The 26,284-nt window shown below is 37.5% G+C and overlaps 1 protein-coding gene across 2 annotated transcripts in view; it reads right to left on the bottom strand.

The window, feature by feature from the left end:
• Nucleotides 1–26,284, bottom strand: part of IL1RAPL1 (interleukin 1 receptor accessory protein like 1) — a 516,974-nt gene that overhangs the window by 142,420 nt on the left and 348,270 nt on the right. For both annotated transcript variants that reach the window (XM_031060205.1, XM_005424902.2), the window contains exon 3: nucleotides 7,507–7,786. In XM_031060205.1, coding sequence (XP_030916065.1) covers nucleotides 7,507–7,786 — 280 coding nt within the window. The remainder of the gene's footprint in view (nucleotides 1–7,506; nucleotides 7,787–26,284) is intronic.

The raw sequence follows: 26,284 nt of genomic DNA, 5'->3' as shown, positions 1-26,284 counted from the left end.
GATGATAAAGAAGAAATGAGCAAGTGAATGACAGTTGGAGCAGTGAGTGAGGCTGGGAGAGTAAAGAAGAGGCCGGAAAGAGATGATGGAGTAGCTGGTTGCTGGACTCTTTTTGGTACAGCCATGGACAGAACCATGCTTCCTCGCGCCACAGAGGCTGCATGCAGGGGGGAGGCGATGGCTCAGAACTGAGAGGGTTCAGTTTTGGAGACCCCCCGGCCCCAGGGGGTAGACAAGTATGGGGGGGACAAGAGGTCCCGAGATGAGAGAAAACTGTGCTTTTTTTGGAACTGGTCAAAGCACCCTTAAAAGGATAACCCTTGAAGCAGCTCTGTTCCATGTCCAGTGGTGAGAGTGCTGGGCATGCAAGGAAGAGGTCACCATGGCCCCAAGAAGGACTCCTCTCCTCTTGATGGACTGAAATTGAGTATTTACAGGGTGATGGATGGAGACTTTAAATTTGGAAGATGTATTGGAAATGTGGTGGGGGGGAGGAGGAAATGCTTTTTGTGGAGTTTTCATTTTCCAGGTGTGTGTGTGCATGTGTGTGTGAGTGTGGTTTTTTTCTTTTGTAGTTTAGTTAATAAACTTTTTTTTCTAATCTAGAGGCCTGCTTTGCTTATTTCCTGGTCACATCTCACAGCAAACACCAGGGAAGTATATTTTCATGGGGCACTGGCATTGTGCCAGTGTCAAACCATGACACCTACACTCACCTGCTCATCCTCTCAGTATTAGGTATTTGTTTTGCCCTAACACACGTGGAAGGTGTTTATCACTAATGATGAAGATGCTTATGTCAGACAGCTGACCTCCTGCAGTGTCAGGACAGGGGAGTGGAGAATAAGTATATTTCAATCTCCTGACTTTCAACAAGCATTAACTTCAAGAAAATCCCACATTTATTTCTAGGAGCAACTGCTTTTGCCATCTGTACAGAGCACTTAATGTAAGCTCCAGCTACCCAACCTGTATAAATTCCTAATGTTAGCCCGAAGGCTTTTTCAACTCACCAAGCCTCTCTAAGTTGCAGTCAAAAATTACATGGATATTTGATTAGCCTACCAAGCTTGCATTTGACAAGGAGAAGGAGCAAACATAAGAAAATAAGAGCCAGATATCTTGTGATGGTTACCATCCTCACAAAAAGAAAATACCTTGGAAAAACTCACAAAACTTACAAGCTTACAAATGGAATGTAAAATTAATGAAGACACAGCTAATTGCCTCCCATGCTTTCTATAAACCAAATGACCACAAAGACAAGGAATAAGGAAAGTCCATCTCATGTGTTGAACAAGGTTCTCCTGAACTTGCACACCACCTCAAGAGGCTGTCAGAGTTGTTGTTTTCCTAGAACCATAGGATTGCTAAGGTTGGAAATGACCTCTAAGATGCTGGAGTCAAATTGTTAACACAGCACTTCCACAGCCAGCACTGTGCAGCTGTGTCCTGTCTCTTGTTATCCAGGACAATGAGTGGTGATACTGTCTTAAGGGAATTAAAAGAAAACCAGTCTCTTCTGACTTCCTTCTTTCTGTGTATTGCTAGCTCACTGGGTATTCCTTTGAGAAAGCTTATTTTTCGTATCCATTGTCAGATTCCTTTGTCAGTAATGCACATAAACCTAACCAAAGATCTCATGCAGATCTAGGGAACACCATAATTATAAACTTTAAAGACAATCTGGTTTAAGACTTCATTTTCAGATACTTTCTCCCTTTTCCTTTTTTTTTTTTTTGGGGGGGGCGGGGGTGTTTGTTTTGTTGGTTTTTGTTTTTGTTTTTTTTTAATTGAGATTGGATATGTAGTTGTTATATGAATGCTTGCTCTTTTCTTATTATAATTATTTTTAAAAACTCTTTAAAGAAATAAAAATACTTATAAGCATGTATAGCCAGGATAAAAAGGCCCTCATTGGGTAAGAAAGATTTCAAAAATGGTTGGTACCCAGAAGTAACAATTCCCATTTGTAAATGTGTTTTACGTTATTCAAGGTGACGAAGAAATGATGCTTCCACCAGGTTTATGAAAAATTTATTCTATTGCCTTTCTTTGCTCACCATTTCCTTCAGTACAGCAAAGATTTCCTTATACATTGTGCATTCAAGATTTCTGAGAATTAATTAAACAATTGTGAATACATGAAATATGTAAAAATATATGTTCTTCTTAAATTGAATTGGTAATTTATCATGCTCCAACTGTGGATGGTTAGCCTTCATGGCAAAGAAAGCAAGAAAGAAAGAAAATGAGAAAATGGGAAAGCGAGAGAAAAGGAGGGAAGGAAGGAAGGAAGGAAGGAAGGAAGGAAGGAAGGAAGGCAGGAAGGAAGGAAGGAAGGAAGGAAGGAAGGAAGGAAGGGGGAGTTTTCACTAAAAATAATTACACATGTTACTTTAAAATTCGAATTTATTATTTCAGATTTATTTAAAGAATAACTATGTGTTGACAACAATGCATCATTCATATAAGTGATTATTTTACCTAACTGTACAGAAATTAACAGTTAAATATTTAAATTTATTAAGCCATAATTGACGTGATTTGACCAAATTAGATCTTTAAAATTACAGAACACCAATACTTCATATTTGAAGATCACACATCCTATCTAAAAAGATAAATTTATGCTATCTAAACCTAAAATTAATTTTCAGATGATGAAGATAAAGAACTATTTTTTTCATAAATTCAACAACCTCACATTTCTCAGAGGGAAAAAAAAAGAGGTATTCTATATTGTGATAGTGCTGCTTTTTAAAGATAATTTGGAAGCAATTTTAACTGACAATTTTTTGAGAATATTAATATTCTGGATTTTAAAATATCTCTATGGCATTCTATTTTATTTGTCAAATAAAATATATATGTACTAATGACTATATAGCAGGGAACTTATGTAATTCAATAATGTAATATCTGTATGTGTGGATGCATGTACTTATCTATGTGTAAATATAAAAACAGAAAATACAACTGCTATGAATTTGAATAGCGATATTTTAAACATGCCTAAACAGCAGAAATAAAAGCTGACCTTAAAAATTAGTTAGAAATACTGCTACATTTGAAGCCTCTTCCTTCAGACATGCAAGACTATAGGAAGGGGAACGAAGTTAAATGCAAGAGAAGACAATAATCTGATTTCCTTCCTTCCTTCCTTCCTTCCTTCCTTCCTTCCTTCCTTCCTTCCTTCCTTCCTTCCTTCCTTCCTTCCTTCCTTCCTTCCATTCTGTTCACACTTTTTCAGATTTTAGGTCTTCAACTAAATTCTTGCACTGTGTGTTCCTAATGGAAACAGTTAAGCATACTGGAGCAGGTGCTCAGGTTTTTTTACTGACTGGGGATGAAAATAGATTTGAACAATCTCCATAGATGCTGTTATTCCCTGTTTGAACCTTGCTGTCATCTGAATTTGAATCTTCAAAGCTGAATATCACTAAATTAATTATAGGCAGTATTTTATGGCTAATAAGTACCTAATGAATTAAGTATGTTAAAGATGGAGAAGGTTTTTCATCTATAATATAATATGTAATGCTTTATTTAAACTTCTATTGTTAACTCTATTTGTCTGTATCCTAAGCATTATTTATAGACACTCCTATGTTTCTGAACAAGAATTGTTCATATGCATTTTTCTCCACTAAATGTTACAGCTTAACAAAGCAATTAATGTTCATAAGCATTAAACATGTTCATAAATATAAATCATGTCTGGATGGCTGGATCCCAAGGGTCATGGTGAATGGTGCTACATCCAGTTTTTGGCCATCACTAGTGGGGTTCCCCAAAGTTCACTACTGGGGCCAGTTCTGTTCATATTTTCACCAATGGTTTAAAAGAGGGCAATGAGTGCACCCTCAGTAATTCTGCAGATGACAGTGAGTTGGGCAGAAATGCTGGTCTGCTGAATGATATAAAGGCTCTGCAGAGATTTTGGGACAGGCTGGATCAACAGACTGAGGCCAGCTGCATGAGGTTAAAAAAGGTGAAGTGATAGGTCCTGCACTTTGGTCACAACAGCCCCATGCAGTGGTACAGGATGGGGAAAGAGTGGCTCAAAAGCAGCCCAGCAGGCAGGAATCTTGGAGTTCTGGTCAACAGCCCAAGTGACCAAGAAGGCCAATGGCACCTGGCCTGGATCAGCTACAGTGTGGGCAGCAGGAGCAGGGCAGAGACTGTACTGAGCAAAGGTGAGGCCATATCTCAAATCTTATGTCCACTTTTGAGCCACTCACTGCAAGAAAGGCATTAAGTGGCTGGAGCATGTCCAGGGAAGGGTTGTAGAGCTGGTGAAAGGTCTAGAGAGTGAATCATATGAGAAATTGCAGAATGATCTGGGATTGTTTAGTCAAAAGAAGAGGAGGTTCAGGAGAGATCTTATCACTCTAAAACTATCCTAAAGGAGGTTGTAGCCAGGTGGGGGGCTGGTCTTTTCTCCCAGGCAACGTTTTCTCCCTTGCAACTAAAGTTTGTCACAACCAGCAACAGGACAAGAGGAAATGGCCTCAAGCTGCATCAGGGGAAGTTCAGGTTGGACATCAGGAATAATTTCTTCACTGAAAGGGTAGTTAGGCACTGGAATGGAGTGCCCATAGAAATGGAGTCACCATCCCTGGAAGCATTGAAGAAACAACTGATGTGGCACTTCATGCAACATTTTAGTTGATGTATATGTAGCTCTTTGTTGAAATGTTGGACTCTGTGATCCAACATTTGAGATCTTGGAGATCTTTTCCAACCCAAATGATACTATGATTCTATGATTCTCAATCACATAAATCTTCACTAACACCTAACTAACAGAACTCCACTTCCACTCATCTATGCTGATATTATGTTGGGCAACTACTAGAGACATTGTAATTGATGTTTTCCGGCAGGGAAGAAAAAGAATACATGAAGGAAATGTTCTCTTGATAGGAACAGTAATTCAGCTATTTTTGAAACTCTAAAGGCAGAATTTTTGACAGAAACTACTTATTATTTACTATTATTCCAGATGTATGTAATATATATGAAATTTCTGGGAGCTGCACTTGAATATTTACTTTAACTCTTAGTGCAGCTTATCCAGCTATATTCACTGTCCATACATGATAAATGACAAGCAATCTTGTGATGTGATATCCCTCTCTTCATGACAGAGGGGGTGTCTAGGATTGACCCCATCCTCTATACCACTGTCACCAATCCCTTCTTGTACCTCAGGTGTGGCTCTGGGATGTGTTTCTGATCAGCAGCAAATGCAGCCTGCACCTCAGAAGAGCAGAGTGGTCAAAAGTGGCAGGTGGGCAGTTTTCTTTATATCTTCCACAACCAATCCTCCCTCTGTGAGATATCTGCTGTAAATGGGCCACTGAGTCTCACTGCATGACTGATAAAATTACATCATCCCTTTGTGAGATGCTCTGCCCGGGGGGAAGAGCCAAGCATTCCTACCTGGATATTATCTGAGACTTGGAACACCACAGGCAGCCTTTTCCACTGGATTCCCAGAGGAAGACCAGGCCCATCTATACCACTGCTGGACCTTCAGAGGAAAACTACACCCTTGTACAGGATCACTGCCTCAACAGAACCACACCTGGCACTGCAAGAGGACTGCAGCCACCATTTCAATTGGACTGCTACCAATACCCTGACCAACAGGGTGTCAGGTTGTATTCTGACTCTGTCGGTGTTGTTTTGTATTACTTTATATTTAGTTTTATCTTTTTTTTCCGTAACAAAGAACTGTTATTTCTACTCCCATATCTTTGCCTGAGAGCCCCTTAATTTCAAAACTATAATAATTCAGAGGGAGGCGGTTTACATTTTTCATTCCAAGGAAGGCTCCTGCCTTTCTTAGCAGACACCTGTCTTTTCAAACCAAGGCAAGCACCTCTTTATTTGTTATTAATATTGCTGCTATTACTGTGCATCTCTTACTCCACTGCTGTTTGCTTTCAGCAAACTGTCATCTCAACCCATAGTCTCTGCCTTTGCCCCTCTCCTGAAAAAGGGGGTGGTTGGAAGAGGAGTGGTTTATTTGTAGGTCTAATTTCTGACTGGTAGCAAATCAAAACAGTAGTTTAAAGCAGATTACACGGTCCTACCTCTGGATTAAATAAAAATCCATGTAAAAAAAGCCACAAATACAGGTTGAGATGATAAACATAAAGTATGTCTGAGTAGCTAAATTCAGCATTTATCTATACTTGCTGTAAACTGCAACATCAGATAATTAAGGTTTTCTTTATGTAAACAGAAGAAATTAATTATGGTATTTTAAATGACAGTATAGAATAATTGACAAAACTGTTTTAATTTTCATGGCTACTGTTACACACTTATCAGAAAATATTAATCCAAATATAACTAAAAATTCTCCCAAAGGAGCTTAATTTGTAGGTTTTTGGGGTTTTGTTTTAAAGAGAACTATCATCATCAGAAAAAACCATGTTGAGTATGCTATTGGACAAACAATGTGATGTGAAATATCTCACAGATTATATAAAGAGATCATAGAATAATGTTTTTATAAACACATTATTTAGTAAAAATCTCCTTCAGCACACACAAGCCAGACAGCAATCTGTGCTCCTCCTCCCTCTATCCAAGACAAAAACCCAAAATCAAACAACCAAAAAAACCCATTAAAAAAAAAGGCAGTCATTAAACCTTTCCAGTTGCTGATAAAACAATTTCCACATTTTTCCTTGCATCACTGTACTAGCTGCATTGTGCATTCCTTTTCTAGGCACTCAGTTGCTCTGCATTTTGCTTTTTGACTCTTTCTATCATGTATTAGTAGCAAGACCACGTTTATAGTTATCCAGATAGAGAGGAATACTGTAAAGGGCTGGAAAAATAAACCATATTAAAGATGCAAAAAGAAGCTGAAACCTGTTGCAGAAAGCAGAAGCAGAATCCAGTCCAGTTTCTGGTGATAAAAATTGATGACTCAGAATGTTAAATTTTTTGGAAGACATCTGGCATCCAGCCTCTATTATCAGGTTAAGCCAGATATAATTCTAAAGGATGTATGCAAAAATGCTGAAATTTCACCATTTTTTCTCGACGCAACTACTCTACATCAAATAGCAATTTTTTTTTTTTACAGAAGAAAAATAATTTCAGTTAAATCACTTAATGAAATCTACATAAAATTAAATCTGAATGTAAAAAAAAAGAATTTTTTTTTACTCTGGGATAGTGATTCCAAGAGTAAAACCAGAATCAGAGAAAGGAACAATGAGTTATTCATCCAATGCAAACCGCCTTATAAATTTTAGATTTTGTTATAAATGACTAAATTTATACAATATCAAGTTTAATATGTTCAAGAAATTCAATAGCAATTTCCAGTCAGGCATAAAAACCTTCAGGGAGGGGAATGCCAGGAGGGGAAGAAAATAAAAGACAGTCAGAAAAATTTTCTTTGGCATTAAAGTCTCACTATTAAGAGCCTTGTTTCATGTTTGGTCAATTAAAATGCAGTATATTAAAATATAGTACCTTATAACACATGCATAGAGACCGCTGTCTTGTACCACTGTTGGTCTGAACCAAATGGAGTCTTCTTCTTTGCTCATTCTGGTTCCATCAAAAGCTATAGGTTCCTCAAAATCTCCAGGTCCAGAGCTTTTGTACCACATCAAACTAAGTCCAGCACTTTGGGCTAGGGAGTAATTAGCTCTAATATATCCATAAAAGAGTGCACATTTTATACGAACAGGTTCTCCCACTAGAACTTGATATTTCTTGTAATCCACAGACCAGTCAGTGCATCCATCAGCTACAAGAGAAGAGAAAATGACAAGAGATTGTCAAAGGCTTTGGACAGTACTATTCACACAGCAGTCTTTATTGTGGGAAAGTATCATATTTGAAAAAAAGACCATTGAGGGACTAGCAGTATGCTTTTTATCCCTGAAAAATTAACTGCATTCTCATGATATTTATGTCTTGTACTTGTCTATAGTGGACAGAGCCATTAGAACATATATTGCTAAATGTTGATAATCTCTGAGCAGTAACTGAGAAATTGCCCTTTTATCTTTTGTGGAACTCCAGCATGACCAGTTATAAAATGCTGAAGTGAAATTAGTGCAACACAGAGGGCGTGTAGTTCATAGTGTGTCACCATCTAAATTGCATCACTCAAATATCTTCAGTGTTACCATGTAAATGAAAGTCTCAGAAGATATTAGGACAAGGAGCTGTGGTCTGAACCAAATAGTGTGAAAGTTTGGGATAGATTTGAAGGAGGAAGAGAAGAAACAGTCTTTACAATAAGACCAGATGCACAAAAAGTTACTTCTAGGAAAATTACTATCAATAATATAAATATATTATTCAAAAACATGTTTGACAGATCTTAGTTGGAATTCCTGACTTTCCAGAACTACATTACAAATTATTAATATTAATATTAATATTTTCTTTTTTTTCCTGTTGAATAACATCATCCCTTACCAATACTGTCCCACAATAACTGCTCATCAGAAAGGAAAACTAAATTTATTTGACATGCCAAACCCCAGTAACATAACTAAACCCCAAGGCCAAAAAACCACCAAACTCACACCCTCGTCCCCTGTATTTTTAGTTAAGAATACCAAAACAATAAAAGGAAAAGAGCTATTTTCTACGATGCCTTCCTTAACAAAAATTTGTAATTTTTTAAAGCAATTCCAACCATGAAAATTCACCATTGGGTTCATACACTAAAAAACTCAGTGTCCAGTCTCAGCTAGTTAACTAGGCCCCAATCCAGTCAGTAGAAAGCAATCAGTACATCCAAAGGACAATTTATTTCTTCTCAATACTACATCTCATATAAATATTTTGTCTTTGAATTTGACACTTTATTAACTTTGAAAGAGCTCAGATAGCTAGATAGCCATCTTAGAAAATCTACTTTTGAAAAGCTCTATTTTCATCCTAGAATTGTTCTGACTTTAACAGAGAATTCCAGCTACTGTGCAAGGTAAAGCAGTATTTGCACTTTAAACTTAGACAATATTCTGATCTGCTACTTGGGAGAAAAATATACTATATAGTGATTTTTTGAGTCCTATATTTAGGTAATGCCACAGTACTTATTATATATTGCAAAATAAGAAAGACTCAGACATTTTCACACATCCCTGTGTAAGCAATACCCTAAGTTGATCCAACATAGAAAGTTGGTGCAAAAGTGAGTGAATTGAGTGAGTGAAAAATTAGAGTGAATTTGCATTGTGAACAGATATTTAATATATCTTTGACCAGATATTTCATATATCTTTGGAGCATCTCCTCCTGCATTAACTTTTACGACCAGGAAGGGAAAATAATATGTCCCTGGTCCAATTTTCCTACACAAAAGTTCCTAAAGATTAGTAAGTGTTGTTACAAGGCCCTAATAAGACTTGTACTCATGCATAAATTGAAGTGAATGGAAACAAAGCTACACTATTGCTTTCCCCTTAGGACCAAAGAAACTAACTTTCATGTAGTCCAGGATTCAATTACATCTTTTATCATTTCATTTTTACCTCTCTGAAAGAGCATTCTCTCTCACCTGATTTTGATTTCTCTCTGCTTCTAAGTCCCACTGCCAAAAATGAATTAACAGCCAGCTCTAAGCAGTGCTAATTTCATTATATAAGTTACCAGGTAATAACTTCTTCATTATACTTTATCATCAGATTGTAATCTTGCTTTTCACTGCTTAATTTAGCTAGTGCAGGATGGTTTACATTATTAGTTTGTAAGTTATGTCTTCTCTCCCAGGATATTCAGCTCTAATTGTTCCCAGTTCCTTTAACTTGTAGAATCAATGAGAATATATTGCTGAATAACACCGACTCAAGCTCTTTGTGTTGGAGGAAGGAATAAATATGCAGGGTAGATGCCACTGGCTTTGTTTCAGCATGATATTTCTCATGAGGGACCTGGGGGTCCTGGTTGGTGGCAAGATGAGCCTGAGCCGGCAGCGCCCTGCCAGCCAGGAGGGACATCCCTGTCCTGGGGCCATCAGGGACAGCATGGCCAGCCGGGCAAGGAGGGGATTGTCCTGCTCTGCTCTGGGGGGGCCTCACCTCGAGTGCTGGGGGCAGTTTTGGGTGCCACAATACAGAAAAGACATTAAGCTGTTAGAGAATATCCAAAGGAGGACCATGAGGATGGTGACAGGACTGGAGGGGAGACTTTATGAGGTCACTTGTCTTGCTTAGCTTGGAGAAGAGAAGACCAAAGGGAGACTTCACTGGGGGCTTCAACATCCTCATAAAGGGAAACAGAAGGGCAGGTCCCAATTTATTCACTCTCATGACCCATGACAGGACTTGAGACAATGGCATGAAGCTGTGTCAGCGGAGGTTTAGGCTGGATATTGGGAAATTGCTTTTCAGCCAGTAGTTGGGCACTGGAACAGGCTCCCCAGAAAAGTGGTTACAGCACCAAGCATGACAGAGTTCAAAAAGTGTTTGGACAATGCTCTCAGGCACGTGGTGTGATTCTTGGGGTGTCCTGTGCAGGGCCAGGAGTTGGACTCCATGATCTGGTAGGTGCCTTCTAACTCAGCATATTCTATGATTCTAGAAAAGCCTTCTAGGGATCATCTGAATTATCTATATATTCACAGAACTATCTGTTCATCTTTTGGCACAAACCACATCAAAATGTCCCACCAGATATTTTAAGAGAATGTCTACTTGTCCTGGATTCAGCTGGGAAAGGGTTAATTTCTTTTTAGCAGCTGTTACAAGTGCTGTGTTTTGTATTCAGAACTAATGAGCCCGCACCTGGAGTGCTGTGTCCAGCTCTGGGCTCCTGAATACAAATGATATGTACAGACTGCAATGTCCAACAAAGACCCACAAAGCTGATTAAGGGACTGTAGCATCCCTGCTGTAAGCACAGGCTGAGAGCTGAGACTGTTCTGCTTGGAGAAGGCTTAGGGAGGATCTTAGTAATGAATACAAAAACCTGAAGGGAAGGTGCACAGAGCCAAGCTTTTTCCACTGGTGCCCAGTAATAGGACAAGAGGCAATGGGCACATAGTGAAACACAGCAGGCTCTTTCTGAACACCAGGAAACACTTTTTTTTCTGTAAGGTTTACTGAAAATTCACACAGGAGGTTTTGAACTCTCCATTCTTGGAGATATTTAGAAGCCAGAGAGACGTGGTGCTGAAAAACCATTTCTGGTTGGACTGTATGACCTACAGAGGTGTCTTCAACCTCAATCATTCTGTAATTCTGTGCTATATTACAGCTACACTAAGTGATAAACTTAAAGAAACATATGTCCTCTTCTCAAAGTGGTCTTTGAATGAAGTGAACATGAGAGTGTTTCTCTTCCTGCTTTCAGAAATATTATACCTCTTAAACTGCCAACACTGACATTCAAGTCACTTAGAACTGTGTTAACCTTATTACAGCTGGAAGGCTTAATGCCTTAAAAATCTTCCAGGAAAATCCTCACACTCAGCCAATGTGCTAATCTACGTGAAGGTGCTAATTCAATTTTGTCAGATATAATAGAAAATCATCATTCCCACCATAAGACGCACTGTGATATTTTCTGATAACTGATATTTCAGGAGATAACTGTCGATCTCTGCATAAAATGCTCCCAGTTCCATAACTGAGAAACATAAACAGAAGCTTAAAACCTCATAATGAAAAGGAAAACAGACTGTCATGTCCTTAAAAATAATACTGTGAACATTCAGATGATGATAGCATGCATGCACCATAACCAGCACTTTCTGCATGTGTTGTGTAGAGCACGCATACTTTTTTCAGTCTAAAAAAACTTGGATATATCAAAAACTAATTAAAAACCCAATTTCTAGATTCCTTGAGGAACATAAAGATACATTTTAAAAGACCCAAACATATATTCCGAGAATTCTTTTGATTTTTATATTGACATTGCTACCTGAAAAATGTTACATATTTACATGTTAAATGTGTGCTACTGGCTTTGAAAATAGGGACAGAAAACAATAAAGGTTTAATATTAATTCAGATGTTTTATTACTAAATATATTGAATATATCTAGTCAGTTTCATATTGTAACTGTGTCCATTTCTACCTTGACTGGATTTTTTCTTTTTTGTTTGTGCAAAAGTAGGGCATTGACCAAATAAATTGTCTAATGTTTCTTCTCTTAATTATGGCTGCTACTGACACAAAATCAACACCTTCAATTACCATGGTTCAAAACAACTATGGGGAAAAAGATGACTTCATACTTTCCAATGTTTTTATTTATACTGTCACACCATCAAGCAATCATGTTTTATAAATTGAAATATACTTGAATAATTCAACAGCTTTGAAATTTCAGAACTGCCTTCAAAAGAATGGTTGTGGTCCCTAATCTCTATTTTAATATGCTGCCTGTTATTGCTACACACAATAGCACAATACAGAGTCCAGGATAAGTATAATCCACTCAGTTATTTCCTTGAGTGATTTCAGGGTATGAAATAAACCACACTGCATCACTTTCCTAATAATGAGATCGTTCTGCTCAATACACAAGTGTCTTGCAGGCTGTATCTGCTGGATAGGAACCAACACACAGAATATCTAACATTACTAAGAAGGCCTTCCCCTTAATTTTTGGTATCATATGTATCACTTTCAAGGTAAAATTCAGTGCTGAAAAGCACAAAAGTATAAAGTTAACAACTCCTGGGTCTGCTGCTACAGCCTGATCTCATTTTAAACCTTCAATTAAATATATAGGTTTCAGGGCTACAAAAGGTCTTCACTTTTTCAACACATTGGTTAAAATCTGATTTCCAGATAGAAAATAGGTCTGACGGTTAAAAGTAGTTCTCCTAAAACATTTGTAAAAGAAATAGCAAATTATCCTAATTGTTTTTCACATAATGATATTTAATAAAATAAAAATTAGCAACAGATTTGCTTTTTCCTGCTCACCTGCGTTTGTAATTCTGCTCTGAATTTTATATGCAAAGCATTATGCAATATCACTGTCCCTTCTATTTATTTGTCAGCTACTTTGGGGTTTCTTAATAAGGCATGTGGAAACCTGACAAAGTGATATCATAAATCACAAAAAATTCTGAAAAGTGGGCATGTAAAGGAGAAAACACCAGGTCTTGATCCTAAAGCTGAAAAATTGTCAAGGAGGGCACTAAGGGATCCAGAAATAAGATGGCATCTTATTTATAAGTGTGTAGGGAGAGTAAATATGATGGGTAGAGAAATCAAAGGATGCTGTATACGTGGTGTAAGATTTTTGGGTAGGGTGGCAAATAGCAAGGTCAAGAAAGCAGGCTTTCCTTAATTGGCTGCTCATAAAACAGCATTTTAAAAGTTCATTGAGTGATGCATAAGACTCAGGATTACTTTCTTTAAAACAATTTCCACAACACTATTTTACCATCAAAATCACAGTCAGTTCTGGATTACTTTACTCTTTATCATCCTTGTCACTTTCTGCTTTTTGCTTAGACTAGCTAGCATTAAAATAAAAAAGTAAAAATTAAGATTTTATAGTTTACAGCACACTCATTACAGTGCCTGAGCCAATTAACTCTATCCAACATAACACATGGTATTCTGGTGTGGGTTCTCATTATGAAGACATGCAAAGATTGTCTATTTTTGGTTTGCGTATGCTTTTATTTGATACAAAAATAAGCTCTGACAGGAATGAAGAAGCAGAGCTTAGAAACAACACATTATGGAGATGAGAGAGAACATGGTCAGTTCTATTCTTAGACTCCTTAGATTTTGTTTTTTCAAAGTACAAGCAGTATGAAATTGGGAAAATGAAAAAAAAATAACAGTAATGTTATCAAATGACCTTATGAGGTATTTTATATGCAATTAAATTTCTTTTTGCACTGACTGCTATTACAGTTTTACATATTGCTATACTGCACTTCTGGTGGATACAGCATTTTCATTTTGAAAAGGCATTTTTCATTCTCTTGAAAACTCATGTAAAATTATGGTTTAGGATAAAAGCAAATATTTTGTTCTCAGTCTAAAACTGTGTAGCGGCTGTCAGGAGAGGGTGCCAGTAATGGAAAAGATGTTGAATGACATTTCAGGGAAACAGAAAAATGATTTTGGATATCATCATCTATTAAAGAAGTTAGTTCCTAAAAATTGCACTTTTCCCAACCCCAGACAAGTTGTGAAAGGAGTAGATGTGGTGGTTGAGGAATTTTGGCAAATGCATTAGCTCATAGGAAGAGGAATAATGAAAAAAAATCTATGTCTTGCCATAAATTAATTAAAAATACTGCTTTTCAGCTTCAGAATACTGCACTAACAAGAGACAGGGCATATATGCCTAGGTACTGGGCTACTTAGAGACATAATAAGCATGAAAATAGCTTTATGTCAATCTGATGGGAAGGTTTTTTTTTATGTCATTCTCTCTCTTACCTAATCCAAGTCAAATTAAATAGAATTTTTGTCTGAATTATTACTATTCCTTTAATTACCACAAGTATTTTGTAGAAAATGTTAAATCACAAAAGCTATTTTAAGAAACAAAGAAACCTGTTCAAGACAGACCAATGCAGGAGCACATGCTGCACTTCCTAAATTCCTACTCTAAACCAAGAGATTTTCCCAGTTGCTTATTCAGCCCCTTTTGCATCTTTCCAACCCTCCTATTCTGTTTTACCATGTAATATAAACTAGGAAGCTCTGTAAACACACACTTTAAAGGTGTCCTCTCTGGACTGGACTGATCAGGTTCTGCTGGACTGACCCCAGGCCAGCAGCAAGAACCCACATAGCTTCTCAATTACTAAGCCACCCATGCAACAAACAGAACAGGGGAAAGAATAGGAAAAGAAAAAGAAAAGTCATTGGTCAAGATAAAAGTAGTTTAATAAGCAAGTAGAAAAAACCCACAAGTGATGTATAAGCACTGCCTCATCATCTCCCACAAGCAGACCAGTGCTCAGCTGGTGTCTGAAAAACGGCTACCTCAAAAGCCAAAACCTCACAAATTTATTTCTGATCATGATGTTGTTTGGCATAGAATATCCCTTTGGCCAGTTTGGGTGAGTTGTCCCAGCAGTGTCCCCTCTCAATCCCTTGTTCCCCACCCTTGGGGAGTAGAATGGGAAAAAGAGAATTCTTGTGGTGCAAGCACTGCTCAGCAACAGCCAAAACACCGGTGTGTTACTGACACCTTTTTAGTCACAAATCCAAACCATAGTGCCATAAGGGCTGCTGTGAATAAACAAAACTCCATCTTGCCCAGACCTGGTGCACAGATTCTTAATCTATTTTCTCTCTCTGCTACCTTCTTTCAATTATTCATTTCCATCTCAGGGGCTGTCTGTACATTTACAGTTACAGGATAGGGATGGAGGCATAATTTAATCAACAGACACAAAACACAAGTTTGTTTACTAGATTAATTTCCAAAGCCTGATATTAAACTGCATTAATTTCTGTGCCCATCTGAAATGAATTGGTTCTTCTTTGTTATATTTACTATAAAACTTTATTTGAGGGTGGTTCTACATCCTCTGTTTCTTTCACAGAATCACAGAATATTCTGAGATGGAAGGCACCCACAAGGATAATCGAGTTTGGCTCTTAAGTAAATGGCCCATATTGGGATCAAACCCACAATTTTGGTGTTGTTAGCAGCAAATCCTTATGTGGCTATACCAGATTATCTGCAGTCCTTTTTGAACTTTAAGAGTTCAAGTTTCTTTCCTCCCTGCTTCCCAAACATACTGTCCTGCTAGACTGATTTATTTTGAAAGACAGCTTCCACCCAGTCTCACTATCACACAATTTCTATATAATGTAAAATTCTTTATGTAATCTTATATATATATTACATATACATGTCTAGATATAGAATCTCAACATGAGTATATGAAGTCAAGTCTGGTACATGCTGGTCTTAAAACTCCCTCTGGAATGACTAAACAAAGTGACTGAAACAAAATAGTAACTCAGCCTGAAGAGAACTGGGGAGACGTTGAACTTATTTCTAAAAATTGAACAAGCACAAGTAAGGGCAGGGTTTTTTCCCTTTAGGAAGGAGATTTCACAGAGAAAAGAATCTCTGGGCCATACTGGGGTATCATGTTGCATAGCAGATGGCAAATTATTTCATCTTTTCCGTAATCTCTCAATTATTGAAACTGCTTCTGAAAATACATTCTGTTCGCCAGTAGCTTCATTTTGGAGATTACGAGGAAGATCAAGGATTTTTTCATGTTGGAATTTCAGTAGCACTCAAGTAACAGCAGCTGCACTGTATACCTCAAGTATTTCCACAAAGAACTCAACTACTTAAATCACAAAGTTGCTGAATATCAGCTGAACTGTGATAACTAAATATATGAGAGCTGTCCACTTGCAGTAAACATAAGAAAAATCAGCAGATTAGTTCATAAAACAAGAGGATTAAAATTAATCAAATGACAACATGTGCATAGGAGAGTACAATTACCTTGTTGCTGTGACTTATCTAGTGGAAATTTCTTAAACTGCATTATCATGACTATGTGACTAATATTGTGCAGAAATGGAAAGGATTGCAGTGAGAGCTTCAGAAAGAGCGAAAACCCAAAGAAACACTTTATTTCAAATGGACTTTGACTCAAAGTATCATTGTTACTTTAAAATTTCAAAGATTAAAAGCCCTAACCATGTAATCATTAGTATAAATAGGCCATGATGTTACAAGGAATATGCATATTTTTAAAAATTACATATTTCTGTTTATTATTCTGTTCTACATTAATTTAACTCCTTAAATACTGGGAGAAATTTAATATATGGAAACTGGGATCTAGGATTTAAAATATAAATATTCTTTGTGAAAGAATATGTCAACTGCATAAAACTCACAGTGGTTTTGATGGCTGTTTCTTGCCTACGAGAATCCTGCTAGACAAAAACTGCAGATATGGATTTATTTAAAGCCATATATGCGTCAGACAGCTATTTGTGTTTAGAACTGCAATTAAATAGAAGCTAGAATGCAGTATAGCATTGGAGAGCACAAAGAAGTTCTAGGAAGTTTTTATTTTTCTTTACTCAATATGACAAAGTAATTTATTTTCCACAAAGCTGGGAAGAATTTTTTAATAATCTGTAGCATATATCACTGTTTCAATTTTAGTTACTCTGTGTGTGCATGCGAAAATAATTGACCTAGTAATTGTAGTGTTCTTGATATGGATGATAAGGACATGATGTCAATATTTATATCAATATGTTAATACAAATGTATGGTGCCATTAGGAACCTGCTAAGCAAGGCTTTAGTAATCATCAGTAGTTTTGAGACAGTCCAGAAACATTTAAACAGTTGAAGAGAGAATAATGTCTTCTTCCCATGGATGTTTTGGGGCAGGTCAGTGGAGCAGAGCTGGACTGAAAGGCTGAGTCTGGGAGGAGGGAAGGAGGCCCAGGGCAGAGAGGTCTGGCAGGGCAGTGGCTCTGTGACCTGGCTATGGCTGTCAGGGCAGCCTGGTGGCTTGGGAACGACCAGCATAGCTCTGGGAGACCAGAGGAACTCTCCACAGCACAGGTCAGCATTGTGCTGCCACCAGACAGGGGCAAATAATGACTAAAGATGGGGGAAAATCCCCACAAACTGCTCCCTCCATGAGGCTGCATCTTCAGCAGGTGGCATTTTAAAAAATTACTGCCCTTGTAACAGTCTATTCTGTTCTGTCATTACATATATTAACCAGTTTCAAAAAATCTGGTAATGCAGTATCTATTACACTGGTAATAGGCACTGGTGCTCTGGTTTGTGTACATGTGGACAAGCATCCAACTTTTGGGAAGGACATTCTTCTTCTCTTTTGCATTTCTTTTTAGTCCCAAGAGCCCTTTAACATTTTCTGTGTGAATGACTGAAAGGAAAAATAAATTCTTGACATTACCCTGAACCTCACTACCAGCCCACAATACAGCACCAACTACCATAATGACTAGGAAATATGTATTAACCAAATATAAGAAATGTAGTAATTCTCAGTTTGTAGATCCTCTTTTATACAAAAACCCCATTATTCAATGGCTACCAAAGACTCTGGGACTACTAACAGACTCTGGGAACAAGAAAAAAAGTACTCTCATTTCCCAAAACCACAAGAAAACCTTCTTTTAATGTATAACACTGGGATAATTTATCATCAAATGCCTAAAGAAAGGACATATTTTTTTATTAAACAGAAACTAATTTTTAATTTAAGATACTTTTATGATGTATTCTCTTTTACTGCAGATGTTAACAAATACAAGCATGGTAGTTTAAGCCAAAAGGAACTACATGAAAGAATTAGCAAGAAACAACAATATTAACTGAACTTTAAAGAGAAAATATTAACTATAGTAAATCTGCACTCTAGGATTACAAAAAGTCATTATAAATCTGTTTGTACACTTTTTCTCTGTTTTAGAAGAACCCATATTATTATAGCATCTGGTATTTTCCTTCCTTTTTTTTGGGGTCCATATTAAGTCAAGAAGCTAAAGCTTATGAAAGTTATTAAATTTTGTAAATCTTTGCTCCTGTCTCTGACATTTTCTCTGTTCCCATATCGACATGCCACATGTTTGCCACACTTGAGACAGCTTACCAAAGAGAAAGAGTTCACCAGAGTAATACAGTAGTTCACTACCTCAATCTCATTAAGCAAAGTAAATTTAAATCACTAATATTTGAGTTTGGCCAAAAAACTTTACACCTTTCACCAAAGTTTACTTTAAGGCTTAGTATGAATGTTTTGGTTGAAGCAAATCTAAAAAAATAGAAAGGATTTAATTGAGTTAGGAATCCAAATCCCACAAGACTCAGATAAAAGCTTCCTCAGGTACCTTTGTGGATCAGGTAAGCACACTGATGTGCTTAGCTGCATTGAATTTCAAAGACAAAAATCAAAACATCAGAGCACTTCCTTTTCTCTACTTATGCTATATTCTAGAATACATTCAAAATTAAAACTCATTAGATAAAGCAAACAAAATACATTATTATACTGAAATACATTTTTGCATCCTGATTCTATGAACACCATAGAAATATTTTTTGACTGAAATTTTGAAAACATTTTAAATGAGAAAAATATGTCATCTTCAACTGAAAGACAATTTTTTTATATATTATAAAACTAATTTTTCATTCTGGTTAAACAAACAGACACAAGAATATTTATTTGATTGTGGAATTGCTTTTTCCTACAGTTACATTGGAACTCATGATCAGGTTGGATGGCTCAAATTTGCCCTAGCTAGAGCTGTCCCAATGGGAAGTGGAGCACCCAAAAGCTGGGTAGATGGGATAGATGGGAAGATGAGATACCAGGAGCTCTCCCTGTGGGAAAATGAGAGACACCAAGGGTTGTCCCAAAGAGAAGACAATGGCAGAAAGAAATTCATAAACTCAACTCCCCAAGTGGATAACAGGAACTTCTGGCAGGGGTTGTTCATGGCCACTGTCTCCTGGCTCACCAATCCAAGAAACCCACTGACTCTAGGGAAGAGAAGACTGAACAAGCAGACTAATTTGCATAAAATACAAGGGAATTTTTTAAACAATAGAAGATAGAATACTAAATACATAGAAAGCAACATAATTGGTTTGTTACAATATGTAAATAATGAAAAGCATTGATAGTCCTGATGCTGGCTTTGTGGATTTGCCATCCAGCACCCCTTTCTGTGCAGAACTGAAAATAAATCAAACACTTCCACTCTGTGGGGGATTATACTTCCACTCTCTGGGGGATTGGCTTCATGCACACAATGGGAAAGAACAAATTTTGGGATAGCAGCTTTGCTATGCACACATTACTTAAGCATGATGGTTTTCCAACCATGCTAGCCTGTGCCTAGTCCATATTGGGTGCAAGATAGGTGCAGACAAGACAGCTGAGATTTCAAATTTAATTTCTGCACAGTTGCTGTGGCCAAGATGGTCACCATTCACCACTTCACCCACAAGAGCCTCTCTGGGAACAAGAGACAAATCACAGAAGTCATCTCTCTGAGTCAGCTCGCTGAGTCCTGTACCAAAAAGCTGTCATCCAGCTGTTTTAGGAATCTCCTGGACCTGTTTCTACCAGTTTTCTGGTGGTCTCAATTAACACCCACAAGCTTAAATCCCCCATAAAGACAAGGGCTCTTGATTTGGCGGCATCCCTTGGTTCCATAAACAAGAAATTTTTGATGCCACTAAGGCTGGTTGTCCAAGAGCAGCCTCTCATGATGACAGTCACATCACTTGTTTTTCCCTCAGTCCTTACACAGAGGTCTGGACATTGCAGCCCCTCCATTGCATCCGACACTCACAACAGTGCCCTGCACACTCCCAGTGGTGCCCTGCACACACACACTGCAGCCTTCCTTGCACACTCACATGCTTCAGCAGTCCTTGCACACTCACATGCTGCAGCAGTCCTAGCACACTCACACACTTCAGCAGTGCCTTGCACACTCACACATTTCAACAGCGCCCTGCACTCGCACCCTGCAGCAGTGCCGTGCATACTCACACTGCAGCAGTCCCTGCATGCTCACATACTGTAGCAGTGCCTTGCACACTCACATGCTGCAGCAGTCCTTGCACACTCAAACACTGCAGCAGTGCCCTTTACTCACACCATGCAGCAGTGCCATGCACACTCTCACACTGCAGTAGTCCTTGCACACTCACACTGCAGCAGTGCCTTGCACTCACACCCTGAATCACTGCACCAGACAGTCACTAGGGACCCTTACACACTCCTCTGCTGCCACTGTGCCCTTCACACCACACTGCAGCAGTGCACTGGTGCTCACAGCAGGGAGCTGTGCACACTCACACTCAGTGGGGCCTTTGCACGCTCACAGGGGTGCCCTGCTTGCATGCCCCACTCATGCTCACAATCCTGCTCTGCACCTTTCTGAAAGAACCCGGCCTGCAAACCCACACCGCGCCTTTCCAGCCACTGAAGAAATGAACATTTTTACAAAGGAATTCAATGAAATTAGAAATGGTTGTAAGAGCACCTTATAACCCAAACATTCCTCTGAGACTCACTTTTATTGAGTGATGCTTCACTCTGTTTGATCTCTGTACAGTCTTTTTGCTACCTCTAATGCACGGAGGTAAAGAAAACTCTTGTATATTTTTCAAGATAAGGTCACAGAGCTGAAATAGATTTTGATCTGTGATTATTTAAAACTTCTTCAGGGATTTTTCAATTTTAGAACTGATTCACCTTCTGTGGTAATCTTCACTGTCCTCCTCTACACATATAGGCGCACTTAAATATACAATTAAATTGTTAATGATGAATTTTCTTGCACGGTATAAGAAATGCCAATGAGAATAAAATCTGAGTGCAATCTGGAGCTGTGCAATTTGAGGGTCACTGGTGTCACAACCCTCTGCTAATACTGTAGGAAGGCAACACGTGGAATGTACAAATATAGGATCAGATTTATGTCAGAAGAAAGGAGACGTGACTGAAGTAGACAAATAGATATAGATACCCTCATCTGTACAAACAAACATGAATTTCTGGTTTTATGTCTAGATGGAGCGGAGAAAAAAGACCAGGAACTCTTTCTATTAGGAAAAAAAAAAAGAAACTACTTCCATCTTTTCCTCTTCTGAATGAAAAGAAATAAAATTAAGGATAATGAAGTAGAAAAAAAGAGTTTATCAAAAAAAATGAGAAAGAACCACGACTGGATAATCCTTACAGGCTGAGAAAACATATGAAAAACAAAATATTTGATAAAGTTTCATGTGCTTTTCATTAACAGAAGTGCTTATATCACTCCTTGTTTAGTCTTGTTTTGCTATGTTCCTCCTCAGCAGTCAAGTTTTTTCATGTGAATACAATAGCAAACAAATGAATTCCTGTAATAGTTCATATTATGCCCCCCATACTTTCCTTCTGGGGTAAATAATACATATCAATTTAGAACATTTTCCATCACAAAGTTCATGCATGAACGTGCTTGACTGTTTTAGGATGTGTTAAGGTCTGTTTCGTTTTGGAGAGGACTGCAATTTCTGGTAGACAGAAGAAGATACAGAAAAGCCTAAAATTGTAACACTGACTTCTGAATTTCTTAGCAATTGAAGCAGTAGGGAAGAAATTTAGTCTGAATACAATTCCCTTGTGATAAACAAGGTATTTATTTTGCTTGAACTTCCTACAGCCTTTATGCCTCTGGATAAAAGTTCTTGGGTCATTCTAGTGTCTTCAATCTGTGTTTAGACACCAGGTTAACTGCCTGAAATAGGGATATAGCAGGAGAACAATACCCTACCAGGACTCTCTAAGAAACCAGGAGAGAAAACCAAAACAACAGGTATACACATAAACATTTTTCTTCTCTTTTTGTTTGTGTCTTTTGGGGGTTTTCATTTGGTTTAGATTTTTTTTTTTTTGGTTTTGGTTTTCCTTGTTGTTTTTTTTTTCCTCTCTTGAGTAAGAAAAAGATATATATATACTTAAAAGTATACAAATACATAGCTTACATATATTTATAAGGCAGGATAAGTTTGGCTCACTGTACCTGGCCTGCATTGACTGGGCATGAAACAGCCCAGTATTAGCACAGTAGTGCACAAGCTGTTAAGTTTTGTACGTCAGGTTGGGAGCAGCTCTGTGCTAATGAGACCGCACAGCTTCCAGCCTGGAAAGCTGCAAAGCTCACAACTGTCAGTGTGGGCATCCCCAAGTAACACAGAACTTCTACTTTCCCTTTCCAGAGGAGCTCAGCCTCTTAAAGCAGTCAGAGCAGCTACAGCAACCCCTCATTCATTTTTTCACACACCTTCCCCGGGGTTTCCTGCACGCTGCCATTCATTGTCCCGTTTTACAGCAATAAATTAGTGCCACTCCAGCAGCTCGGGCTGGCTGCTCACATGGCATTTCTCAGCACATTAGCCAAACAGTAGGAGAAGCCACATGTGTCTCTCCTTTGACACTTGAGTCTCATTTCACACTTGGGTTTGCCAACAGAGTAAAAAATAATATTTATCAAGCTTCGCCTCAACACAGTCTTAATATCAAGGGAAAATTGTCTTTGAGAGCAAAATTGTCTCCAGTTGAGAAATGTTTTCTGCACTGCTTTGTTAGGAGTGTAAGTAAACTTAGTTCTCACACTGGTCATCAGCAGCTTAATTAGCACTGCCCTCTAATAAGGCTTGATCTTTAATGACAAAAAAGTACCCAAGGAAAAGGTTTAATTCTTTTGGTAGGTTAACCATAGCAAACAACCTACATGAACAAAAATATTACAGTTTTACAGAAAAGTCTGATTAATACAAATGACCCTGACATGTAGAATTTTGAAATAAATCTCTTTTTCTTTCAGCTAACCTTTGAAATTGAGGCCAACACTTTTCTAAAGGATTTTTTTATTTAGGAAAAAATCAGATCATGACACACAAACCTAGTAGCAGCAAGACAGAAAAAAGAAAATCTAAGGTAAGATTTTATGCCTCCTTAAATGGCAACTGCATATCCATTCTTTAAGGAGGCAGTAACCCAGAGGGGCAGGGAAGGAAATAAAATCAAAACTAAAACACAGCCACTGTACAGTATGTTTGAAATTTGATGTGATTAAACCTCACTGTATGGCACATGCTGTATTATTTCACACATAATAAAGGAAATAAACAGGATAACGTATGTAAATATTAATCTCAAAATTCTCACAGACTTCATCCTCAGGAAGCTGTTTATCTGTTTCCTCAGAAGAGATTTTTAAAATGATGATGAAAGAAAGAGAGAGAGAGAGAAAGAAAGAAAGGGAGAGAAAGAAAGAAAGGGAGAGAAAGAAAGAAATTGAAAGACTATTTTTAGTTGTAGGAATTGATTGATCAAAATTAAAATCCAGGTCTCCTATTTAACTTGGCCTGCTTTAGATGATTATTTATGAACTCTAGGTGATATGACATTTTTGTTATTATAAAAATATTATTAGTAACTCCATAGTTAAGGACATACTGAGATTTTTGCTGAAAGTGATTAAAATTCTTCCATTTCACACTTCATTGGTTTAATCTTTGGTTTAGAGTTAAAATAACATCTTCATAGCAGAACTGATTTTCTTTTCTTCAAATTATTATCTCTCAGAGAAAAAAAAAACCCAAATATTAAACTGATTCCTTCTGGATTTTTCTTTTATCTTCCAAATGCTTCCTATGTTTCTCCTCAAAATCATGAAAATCACACAGTTCAAACTTACATTATATAGTTTTGTATGCAACCACATTTTAGACAGGCTACATGTCAAAACACATTTATTCCATTTATGCACTATATCCCCCTCACAAAAGTTGAATTAGAAAACTAAACCTTCTTTTCTCTTTTCTAAAATTCAGCATCTCACCCTATCTCTATCACTATCTTTTATCCAGTTTTTTTAAAGAAGAGATAACTACAGAAACTAGCAAAATAATCTGTTCAATTCACTGAAATCAGCATGCCTTCAAAATTGGGTCAGTCTTAATAAAAAATACTTTTTGGAATGGAAGCTGGAAAATAGAACAAGTGGATAACATTAAACTCAAAAATATATTCACTTTTTCCTGTCAAATAACTATATTTTATATTCATACTACTACACAACAACATACAACTTAATGCAAAATATCAGTACTTGAAACAAAACATATACTGGACTTCATTTTTTTATATTTTGTTTATGATAAAATAGTCAAACATTGCTATTCATAGCAAATCCAGATTTTAAAATGAACACTCCTCAGCAAAATTATATTACCAGCCTCTGGATTTGCTGGTTTCTTTTTCTTGGAATGCTCCCCTCCTATAGAGAAGTTCCCTGACTTGATGCTCAGTCAGGAGTCACTCAAGTGCCTGGACATGGACTGCTGTGGTGGGTTAACCCCAGCCAGACGCCAGGTGCACACCAAAGCTGCTCTATAACTCCCTCCTCAGCTGGAGAGGGAAAAGAAAATATAACAAAAGGCTCATGAGCTAAGGACAGGGAGAGATCCCTCAATCTGCCACAGGCAAAACAGACTCAGTGTGGGAAAATTAATTTATTACCAATCAAATCAGAGTAGGATAATGAGATGCAAACCAAATTTTAAAAGTACCTTCCTCCCACCTCTTTGTCCTTTGTGAGCTTAACTTTACTCCCAGTTCTCTACCTCCATCCCCACAGTGGCACAGGGAGATGGGCAGTGGAAGTTCATCACATGTTGATCACATCTCCTGCTGCTTCCTCCTCAGGGAAAGGAGTCCTGCCCCTGCTCCAGTGTGGGGTCCCTCCCACAGGAGACAGCCCTCCACAAGCTTCTCCAACGTGTGTCCCATGGAATAAAGCTCTTCATGAACAAGAGATAAGTTGGTCTCTGAATAAATGTCTTTTCTTTCCCTCTCGTCACTTTCCTGTCTGTATTGGAGTGTGTTTTCTGATTAGTGGGAAAAAAGGCGTTCAAATTTTGCGTCTAGTCCATTACAGAGATGTCATATATACATCTCTTCTTGGTTATCTTAATATTTCCCAGTTCTGATGTTGCTGGAGGGGGCCAGCACATCAGATGAACAACACCCCAGCTAACTGACAACAGTATTAAAAGACGTATTTATCTAAAAAAGAGCAGAATTCACTCCACTACAGCCAAGTAGAGTAAAACTGTCAAAAAAGGATCAAATTAGTAAGCGCCCAAAACACTCATAAGAGAGTGGGTGTTTCACTCTGGCAAAAAGATTTTAGAAATATAGTATTTTTTTGCTGTTCTCTGATTTCCAGGCATATTGGAAATTTTCAGCCTGACTAGAAAATGAATTAATTTATAAGGTTTTTAATTCATCTTTGATTTGGCTGTGGTCTATTCAAAGTATTCTGTCTGGGTTTTTTTATTTGGTTGTTTTTTTCTTTTTTCTTTTTTGTTTGTTTGGTTTTGATTTTGTTTTTGTTGTCGGTTGTGGTTTTTTGGTTTTGTTTTGTTTCATTTTTTTTAATTTTGCTACATGTATCCAACATCACACCATGGTGTTAATAAATAGTCTGCTATGGAAAACTTTCAGTATAATATAAAATTGTTCCTCTTATGATAAAAATAAACCTCTTAACAAGGAAACAGAAAAAAAAGTTTTCAGAACGAACTCATAATGTTATGTGACAGACACTTTGTTTCCAGTGTGAAATATCCTGCAGATGTATTGTGAAAAGCATGTTTTAAAGACCATTAGAATATCAGATTACATCAAGGCATTCAATGATGTAGAATTATTAACTTCTTTGTGAATCAAGCCCTATTGAAAAGGAGGCTACATAAT

This window comes from Geospiza fortis, unplaced genomic scaffold, assembly GCF_000277835.1.
Source record: "Geospiza fortis unplaced genomic scaffold, GeoFor_1.0 scaffold161, whole genome shotgun sequence".
NCBI classification, from domain to species: domain Eukaryota; kingdom Metazoa; phylum Chordata; class Aves; order Passeriformes; family Thraupidae; genus Geospiza; species Geospiza fortis.
The sequence above is the reverse complement of the archived record's forward strand: the minus strand, read 5'-3'. Positions and strand labels throughout refer to the sequence as shown.